We start from the raw sequence: 10,225 nt of genomic DNA on the forward strand, positions 1-10,225 counted from the left end.
AGTCGTATAGCGATTTTACTTGGTATGTCAAAGCAATTGAAGAAACTAATCCCGATAGCTATGTGAAGTTTTAAGTTGAGGATGGAACCAGTAGATTTTATAGGATATTAGTTTGTTACGGTGCTTGCAAGCATAGTTATAGGTATCTCAGGCCCATGATTTACTTGGACTCTACTTTCCTTACTGGTAGATACAGGGGTACTCTTATGGATGCTACATGTATCAACGAAAACAATGAGTTTTACCCATTTGCTTTTGCTATTGTTTCTTCTGAAAACAAAGATAATTGGTTTTGGTTTCTGGAGAATCTTCAACATGTTGTCAATGGTCGTCAGATTGTTTTCCTTAGTGATCGTCATGAAGGACTTCTGCAAGGCATTCCAAAATATTTTCCTAATTCACATCACAACTATTGCTTTTACCACATCAAATGAAATCTCCCCATTGGATCAGGTGATGCGAATTCGAATCCCGTTCTTGATTTGTTTTACAAAGCTGCGTACTCTTACACACCATCAAACTTTGAAGAAGCTTTGAGGGGAATGCATGCAATTGGAGGTGGACATGTTGCTAACTATATCAGGATTATTCCAAAGGAGAAATGGGCAAATGCGTTTTTCCCTATATGCAGATATGGTGCTCACTCTTCAACTCTTGCCGAGTCCTTTAACAACTGGGTTCTTCCTTTCAAAAAGTTGCATGCTTTTGTTCTTCTCGATGGGATACGGTGAGTTTTATGTTTAGTTTTTTATTTATGCAAGTATGTCTATATTGTTGCATACATGGATTTGCTTGTTCTGTAGATACTTGTACACGTGTTCATCTGAATTCTGCAACTGTGTGTATATTATTGTGCACATGGATTTCCTTAATGTGTACAACAATGTGCACATGTTTTATCCGTATTCCTTCTGGATCATGTTTTTGATTTTATGTTTTGTATTTTTATTATGTTAGTTTGAAGGTTATGGAGAAAATGTCTGAGAGAAGGATACTAGGTCTGGAAACATTCAACACTAGGCTCACTCCTGAATATGAGGATTTACTAAAGGAAAACATCGACATTGGTCGTACTTGGAATGTTGTTCAGTCCATGGAAAGATTGTATGAAGTCAGGTCTCCCCGGACTCATTTTGTAGATCTATTGCAGAAAACTTGTACATGTCACAGGTGGCGAGTGAATGGTTTTCCTTGTGCACATGCTTGTGCTGCCATTCAAGCTACTATAGAAGACATATATTCATTTGTTGAGCCATACTTCACCACCGAATGGTACAACAGGACATACCAGGAGATCATCTTGCCAATCCCTAATTATGAAAAGCCGCAGTCTTACGATCCTAGTGATAGGGTTATTGTTCCTATTCATTTTCCTCCACCGGGTAGACGAAGAACACAGCGCTTCAAGAATGCATATGAGAAGAAAAAGAGGAAAATGATGTGCACAAATTGCTTCACTCTTGGTCACCATAACAGAGCTACCTGCTCCATGCTTTGATGATTTTTTCTATGTTTTATTTGTTCAAAGATTCTGTCTTTTCAATTTTCTTTTGGCGTGGATAATTAGTGCCAGGACATGTGTACCATTATGTACACCTTCCTGCAAACTTCTGTTTTTCTTACCCGTCTTTTTACAGGTGTACCACTATGTACACCTTGGTGTACAATGGATGCTTCTAGTCTATTTTACTCAGTAATATTATATGTTTTCAGATCTGTATATAATTAGTAAGTACTTTTGCTATGTTCAATTCTCATGTTTTTCAGTTCTACAAGCTATACAAATTTTAGTAATATATTTTTATGTTTTCAATTTTTATACTTTTGATCAAGTATAAAAATCTGACAGTACATGTGTACCATTATGTACACCTTCTAAACATTTTCTGCTCTGTCAGTAACTATGCACAATCAAGTACACCTTAATATTTCAAAGCCTGGTGAATGAGATAAGTCATAAACTTGTAACATTAACATTGAAACTAATAAAAATATTAATTCAAGGTCTTTTAGTAGTGATAAGTCAAACAGATTGATAAAAACTGAAATTTGAAAAGAGATAAGTCATAAAAAGTGACACCGAAATTTAAAAAATTTGTCTGAAGATTAAAAATGTTTAGAAAAATTCAGAAAGTGATCTTGAATGAAGATTAAAAGCTCTTCTTCCTCTTCAATGGTTGCTTTCCTGTAGTCTTGCGCCACTGATTATGCTCCTCGTGCTTTGCTATATCCCACACCTTTTCATACCATCCGCCTTTTGTCAACATCTTGGCCACCAATTTTGATCTCATTTGCTGACAAATGTCTTTGGCCCTCTGCTGACCTTTTTCCATACCTTTTGTTGTCTTCATACTTCGTTTCATAAAGTAACAAGTATATATTAAACAGTCCGGGTTGATTCCTTGTGAAGGGCATGGCATGATGTTTAATTCGTGTTCTTCTATAGGTGGGTTACCCTTCAATTCTCTCTTCTTGTTGAGTTCCACTTGTACCACAGCTGCTAGTTGCTTTGCATCGTCTTGATATGACTTCTCATTTTCTGAGTGTAACGAGTTATACCATTTCCATTCATTTGGCTTCGAAATCAAAATTCAAAAGTGACCAGTGCAATCCCATCCTCGTTTGATCTGTAGAGTGATTGATAGGGATTACAAGAACTTCCAGGTTCTCAGGCATGTCCCGTATGAAATTAACCACAAGCTTTTCCACCTCGCTGGTGACATTATACTTGACATAGTACTACAATTAATAATTTGTTAGAAAACAAAATTAATTAGGCTCACCTTAATCAGAAAACTAACAAGCATGTACACTATTATAGAAAACTATCAAATCAAACATTGCAGGCCTGAAAACAGATCGTATATCCATGTATGATATACAGGTGTACACCTATGTACACACCTATATAAATCTAACAATCAAGAATTAGCAGACCATGTGTCAATCATAGATGCATATTGGTGAACATCTATGTACATTGCTAAATAAATATAACAATCAACACTTAACAGACCATGTGTCAATCATATATGCATATTGGTGTATATCAATGTACAAAGCTAAAGAAATCTAAAAACACATAGAACACGCTATGTCAATCAACTATGTACATAATACATATTAAAGTAACTATACATGACATTTCTTATTTGTTTTGAGAAACTTACACATGCAGTAGGACTCATAATTTCACAGCTCGGGTACTTTTTGCTATCTGGAGGACGAATGTTATCTCTGACAAGTGATCTTCTACGTCGATGGATGTAGAACTGGAGTACCTCCTGGTCCAGATATTTGTTGAACATCAGTTTACGAAGAACTCTTCCAGCAATCAAAATATCTTCCTTGACTGTTGGATCATCCAGGCTTGTTAGTTGCCAAGCTACAGAGATGCGGAAACATAAAGGAAATGTTAACATGGTATACAAAGTTGTGCACATAATTTTTTTTATAACATTCAATCATGGTGTTTTGCGAACTTACTCCAGGCTTGCATAGTCAAAGAATTTGTGTACGCTTTTTTTGTCCTGTCCTGCTTGCATAGCTTGGTATAGTGGTGATAGACGAACATCTGGCAACGGATTATGAGGACAATATACATCTCCTTTTCTCTTTATTGGCGCAGGATAACCTGGTTCTTGTCCCTCTTTGATCCCCTTGCCTTTTGGATCTGCTTTTATCATAACTCGTTTGGTTTTACCCTCGGCAGTGAAATCAGGATCTAGCTTTCTTTTTGCATTTCTCTTTTGTGGTGTCTTGGAAAACTTACCAGCGGCTTGTGTCTTCAACATCTCTGCTTCCTTCATCCTCCCTGCTCTTGTCCTCACTGGAGTCGTCTTCTCTTCTTCTACCTCTTGGATGCTAAAGAATTCACTAGGATTTTGTTGAATGAACTGCACTGCTTCTTCAATGATCCTTTCTCGTACATATTCATTGGATAATGATTTTTGCGACGACTCTTCTTTTGGATATTCTTGGCTCAATAATGCAAAGCTTGGACAATCGTGGCGAATCAGGGTTTCCATCTTTTCCTTCACTTCAGATGGTGTCGTTCTGTAACAACTTTTTTCAAGCTTTACGAACACAGTTTCAGATAAGTTATCTAGAAGGTCCTCAATTGATGTATAAGTCTCATTCTGTGATTCTTCTCCTTGTGTGAGTAAAAGTACTTCTTTAGGATCCAAGTGACATATGGCTTCAGCTGCAATTATAGTAACTTCATCAATTTCAGCTGTTCGAGTGCCATCCATCACATTCTGGTCATCAAGGTTCACTTGGTCTTGTTTATCTTCATTGATTACACTTGTCTTTGGCATTGAAGTACTGAAAAATGAAATTTTTATGAGAATTTTCAATGGTGTACAGAGTTTTACACCAATGTACAGGTATGTACACAAATTCAGAAGAAGTCATAAAGGTGTACATCCTTGTACACACATACTAAAAACAATAATATATATATATAAGCTGAGATCATTTTCTTTATACCTTTTCTTGTTAGCAGCTTCACACCCAGCTACTTTGTCAATTTCATCAGTTTGACCTTCAGCGATTTCAACTTCCTTTGGCAGAAGAGTGCTGAAAAAAATGCAATTTTTTTAGAAAATGAGAAATCACTAAGGTGTACATCTTGATACACACACAGAAGAAATCACTAAGGTGTACATCTTGGTACACATATATAGAAAATGAGAAAAAATGCGAGCTACACATATACCTCGGCTTGTTACCAGTTTCAGACTCAACTCCTCGGCTTGTTCCACCCTTGCCATCCTCTTCTTCATTTGCCTCATTGGTCTTTGGTGAAGGAGTGCTAAAAAGATTCAAGTTTTGAGAAAAGGTATTAGCTTTCACACACTGGTGTACGACTATGTACACACATAAAAAAAAAAGAAATGACTTGCAAATTTAAAAAAAAACTGATATTGTACCTTTGCTTTTCAGGAGTTTCAGACGGAACTTCATTCCTTTCATATTCAGTTCCATGCTCGTCATCACCACCTTTGCTACCCTCTTTGTCATTGTCATGATCATGCGTATCACCACCCTTTCTACCCTCCTTGTAATTGTTATCACCATTATCATCATTATTATCATCATAATTATGATCATGCACGTCACCATCTTCATTGTGCTCCTCCTTGTCATTGTCATTATCATTGTCATCACCATCATCATCATCTTCCTTGTGCTCCTCCTCAACCTCGTCATCCTTCTCCTCCTCCTCCTCCTCCTCCTCCTCCTCATCCTCCTCAATCTCATCATCTTCTTTGTGCCCCTCCCCATCCTCCTCATCCTCCTCCTCATCCTCATCCTCCTCATCCTCCTCCTCCTCCTCCTCCTCAATCTCCTCATCTTCCTTGTGCTCCTCCCCATCCTCCCCATCCTCCTCCTCCTACTCCTCTTCATCCTCATCATCCTCCTCCTCCTCCTCCTCAATCTCCTCATCCTCCTCAGTTTCAAGCCGTATTTCCTTTGCACATTTAAAGATTTCATTCAGAGTGTACATTGTACACATGATAACTTTCTTAAAATCTATCAACAATGTACAATCATGTACACCTTCTTAAAGGTGTATATCAATGTACATATACTATTCTAAGAAAGTTTTTTGAGATACCTTTTTCATGCAATCATTCAGTTCTTTCTCGATTGTATTACTGACATCGCTGATGATCCACCTAAGAAGCCTTGGCACACCTTCCTCATTGCTTGGCTTCATGCTTTTGTTGTGTTCAGCAAACCAATGTTGCATTAACAAATAGGTGAATAGTTATAAATGTAAGAGAAAGGAACAAACACAATGAACAGAATTATTTAAAATGGTGAATGGATATGTCAGGTTTACAACTGTGTGCACATGTAAATTCACCAACAGATAAAGCACACAACCATTAACTTTAATTGGTGAATCCTGATGTTTCTTAATGCTCTCCATGAGATACTCATGTATATGAACTGGCCAGCAAGTTCTCTTCATCCTATCCAAAGACTCAAAATAGTGTGCAAACTGGTTCTTGCTAATCATACTTCCGTTTTCCTAGGTAAAAAAGACAGTAATACACAAGTACATAGTAAACAACACCACTAAGTCTTCAGCATTTCTTTCAATCTCCATTTTTGACTTTGGGTTTAGCTTCATGATACATGCGATTTCCTCCTCCACATCTTTTTTTCCCAGCTCAGTTCGTTTCTTAAGAGTCAATCTTTTTATCAGCGGACCGTATCTTCTTTCAGCTGTAGTTTTTACATCTTCCCCTTTTTCAACTTCCATTGGCACCATCTTAATCCCATAAAATAGAAACAAATCCTCAGGTTCACTCTTTACTGCCACTTGCTTGTTCTTCTTGGTAGTATCAAACATGAAATAATGTCCCCCTGAGTCACAAATTTCATGGCGGTACTGTCTCACAATTTTCAGAATTGAGTTTGGGTTCTTAGTCCATATATCATCTCTCTTTTTACTTGTATCTTCCTCATCTTTCCGGTCTGCTTTTTTGTGGACAAAGATATTTATAACAGGCCAGAATGGTCCTTCTTTTTGCTTCTCTAGTTGATAATTGGTGAACCATACTTTTTTTCCTCTTTTTGTTTCATCTTCCTCAAGGTTTTTATTCACAAATTCACTGAAGGCATGGAAACTTGACCTATATGGTTTGTTGGTATCTACGAAAATTAATCAAGAAGAATAATACATTCATTATACTCATATAAGTACAAATCATATCATTGTACACATAAATAAGACCATATCATACAGGTGTATAATTGTGTACACTCCTACAAAAAACTAACTAAAACAACATTTGTTCCCACACAACATGCCATAAATCAATGTGCGTGTACAAATCTTTACACTCATACAGAAATCTATCAAAAACAGCTTTAAAACACAGACAACAGGCAAAATAAAGGTGAAATAGCATGTTGGTGCAAAGATGTGTACACCAGCACCAAAAACGATGGGATAATATGTTGAGAACACACACATTAGTCCATATGAAGATGAAATAACAGGTTGACAACACATACAACATGCCATATGAAGGTGAAATAGCATGTTGGTGCAAAGGTGTGTACACCGGTAAACACATGTGACGGCACAACACACACATTAGGCCATATGAATTTGAAATAGCATGTTGGTGTACAAACCAGTACACTGCTACAGAAACATCTTTAAAACAAACAGAACATGACATGAATCACTACAACAACATTGTGGTGTACAGATCTGTACACACCAACAACAATTCCCACAAAAATTTCTCAAAAATAAGAAAGAACTAGATATGAATTACTGCAACAACATGGCGGTGTACAGATCTGTATACATGTACAAGAAATTGAATAAAAATTGTTCAAAAATAGACAGAACTGTACTTGAATTGTTACCTTTTTTTGAGATAACAGATGTTGAAGGCTTTGAAGACTTTGGAGGCTTTGGAGGATTTGAAGGCTTTGAAGGCTTAGATTTCTTCTTAGCTGGTGATATTTTTGAACTTTCTGGTACTGAAATTGATGTTGAATCTTCTAATGATATCTTCAATCTCGTTGATTTCCGAATTTCTTTTGCAGCAACTGATGGAGTTGGGGATGAAATTCGTGTTGAATATTTTAATGCTGACTTTGATCTCGTTCTTGGTGATGTTGATTTTTGATTTTCTTCTACCGCAACTGATGGAATTTCTTCTTCAGTGGATGTTGAATCTTCCACTGTTGGTGCGTTTGTCTTTGAAACTACTTTTTTTTCCTTTCAACATAATGTTACTGATACTGCAATCATCTAGGTATTTTGATTAGTAAGATTTTAGGGTTTTTGAAGAAATGTTTTCAATAATTTGAAGAAATTTCTAGGGTTTGTCTGCAAAATTTCAACCGATTTTTTTCTTCTGCTTTTAGTCTGCAAAACAATTAAAATGGATTTATTGTTTTGTCCGTTACGCCGCAGTTTCTTTAATTCAGTTTCTTTTTTGAAGCAAACGTGTCGCAACCACGTTCATTGTGTCAGTCACAAAACTGATTCCATTCACTGCACGTGTGCTTTATTAAAAGCGTGCGAAGGATAACAACGTCTTTATATATTTTGTGGACTAATCTGTTTCTGGTTGGATCGGGGTGGACTAATGTGTTCTTTTTTGTGCAGTTTTGGACTGAACCGTTTTTTTCCCACTTATTAAATCGTACACGAGTTGAAATACTTTGTGTATGCCCGACAAACTCTTTTGTATTATGCTCCTGGATACATTAACGAACCATTTTTCACTAGCAGGTCATTCAAATCCACAAGAAACTAGCTTTTCATAGTGATTAGTGATATGCTTTCGGTTTGTAATTTCTTCATTTTATTCTCCCTCATTCTACATATCACCGATCTGCGATTTCAATTTTCAATAAAAAAAAAGACAGAACATTCGAGTTTATGTGATCTACATATGCTCACTCCATGATGTTATTATTCAACATAAGCAGCTGCTTCCCGAGGCTTTCCATGATTACTATGAAGTAACATTTATGACCTCTTATCTCTTTTATATATATGGTATTTCGACCAACATAAAGCGATAAAATATATGAGTTATATTGTTGTTTATAAAAGGTTTTGAAGGGAAGATAAATCTTTACCAATAAATCTCTCTGTTTCTGGCGCCAAACTGTAACCACTGAAAATCCAACTAGTGGATCTAGCTAGATTTGCAGTACGCTCAAGTAAATTTGTTTGCATAAGTGATTTTAATGTAAACAAACTATAAATCGTAATGAATATAAGTGCATGTGAACATGTAAATGACACAAGTGTTTAGCGTGGTTCAGCTGAAGACAGCCTACATCTATGAGGGTAATGAGTTTAAGCTCATATTATTGATCAAGGTGGTTACAGTGAGATATGATATTTTTGCATATGTGGGAAACACTCTAAGTTACAATGTTCCTCACTCTACTCCTAACTCTCCACACAAATTTGTCAATCCCTTCTTATGAACCCAGGTTGTATATTTTTAGAGTATTGACTGGGACCCTCCAAGTGACTTCTCTATTTCCAACCTACCGAATATCGCTTATCGTGGTTTACGTCTTCCTCTGTTGCTGCTCGCTCCGCTGGAAACCCTCCACCCGAAAGAAAAAGTTATGTGGAGGTTGTGGAGGCATTAAATGATGAGTTGGTTTGAAACACACGTGTTAACGTCTCTCTTCTACTGTCTTATCACATTACAGCATTGTGGCTGCATTCTGTCTATCTATATGAAGCTTTATCGATATTGGGTTGAGTAGTAGTGAAGGCGATGGAGATAGTGTTGGTGAGTGGTGGAGGAGGCAAAAGCGTCACTGGTGGCTGTTAATAGCGTTCTGGTGGAGGAAGCAGTGATATTGGTGAAAATGTGAAATCAAATGTTTTTTTTATGCAGGCGTAAAAGTTTTTGAAGACATTAATAACGTAAAAACACAATTTTTTGACACCTGCAATTACTTGCCATCTTCGTTGAACGTATTTGTAGCAGAAATATACTCAAAAGAATAGGAAAACTAGTAAGTATCAAGATTAGACTCATATATATGGTTTGTTAGGCCTATTTTTATGCACATGTCAAACATTAGATTTTGCCATATATGCACCCATTATGGGTATGCCAAAGTGCAAAACATATATGCTTATATGTCAGATATAACATATAGGCATACACGACAGACTTTCCAACGAGCGATAGAGTGTCCATCGCTAGATGGTCAAACAAGCGCTCGTTGGTCATTCCAGCGCCAGCGATGGTCACTATGTCGCTCGCTGACTTGATCATCGCTTATCAGTTCCTCATCCAACGGCTACAATTTTTCCCATCTATAAATACCCAATTTCAAACTCATTTCAACTTACATCAGAATTTCTAAATCTCTCTAGAATTTCTTAATCTCCAATTTTTTTCATCACTCTTCCAATTCCTCAAAGAGCATGGCTGATAATACGAACATGGTTGCGTTCGTAGCAAACCAACATGTTGCCTAAATTCAAAGAGTTGTTAATCGTGCCAATGTGCGAAGTCGAATTAGGAGGCGAGTACCAAAATTTACTACTGAGGCGAGAACCAAAACAACATACCTAATAACTTTCTTTGGCTGAGACTTTATTCGCAGATGAATTCAGTCCTCAAACATTTTGGGAAAGGATTTTTGGGACTTCAAGAACAAACAATGAACCCCAATAATCGTGATGTTTCAGGGTTGAGTC

The 10,225-nt window shown here is 36.8% G+C and overlaps 1 protein-coding gene across 1 annotated transcript; it reads right to left on the reverse strand.

Moving 5' to 3' along the window:
- Nucleotides 1–3,482: 3,482 nt before the first annotated feature.
- On the reverse strand, nt 3,483–5,725 carry LOC113312426 (cilia- and flagella-associated protein 251-like). Its single transcript, XM_026561180.1, has 5 exons — nt 5,624–5,725; nt 4,935–5,302; nt 4,721–4,816; nt 4,492–4,581; nt 3,483–4,326 (listed from the first exon to the last, which is right to left on the reverse strand). Exons 1-5 carry the CDS (start codon nt 5,723–5,725, stop codon nt 3,483–3,485), a joined length of 1,500 nt encoding a protein of 499 aa, XP_026416965.1.
- Nucleotides 5,726–10,225: the final 4,500 nt, after the last annotated feature.

This window comes from Papaver somniferum, chromosome 9, assembly GCF_003573695.1.
Source record: "Papaver somniferum cultivar HN1 chromosome 9, ASM357369v1, whole genome shotgun sequence".
Classification (NCBI taxonomy): domain Eukaryota; kingdom Viridiplantae; phylum Streptophyta; class Magnoliopsida; order Ranunculales; family Papaveraceae; genus Papaver; species Papaver somniferum.

Excerpts from the sequence above, each read along its gene's own strand:
- LOC113312426 (XM_026561180.1), bottom strand. The coding sequence starts at position 5,725 with ATGAAGCCAAGCAATGAGGAAGGTGTGCCAAGGCTTCTTAGGTGGATC. Across the intron at positions 4,817-4,934 it reads GAAACTCCTGAAAAGCAAAG|CACTCCTTCACCAAAGACCA; the intron begins GTACAATATCAG and ends GAATCTTTTTAG. Across the intron at positions 4,327-4,491 it reads GAAGCTGCTAACAAGAAAAG|TACTTCAATGCCAAAGACAA; the intron begins GTATAAAGAAAA and ends TTCATTTTTCAG.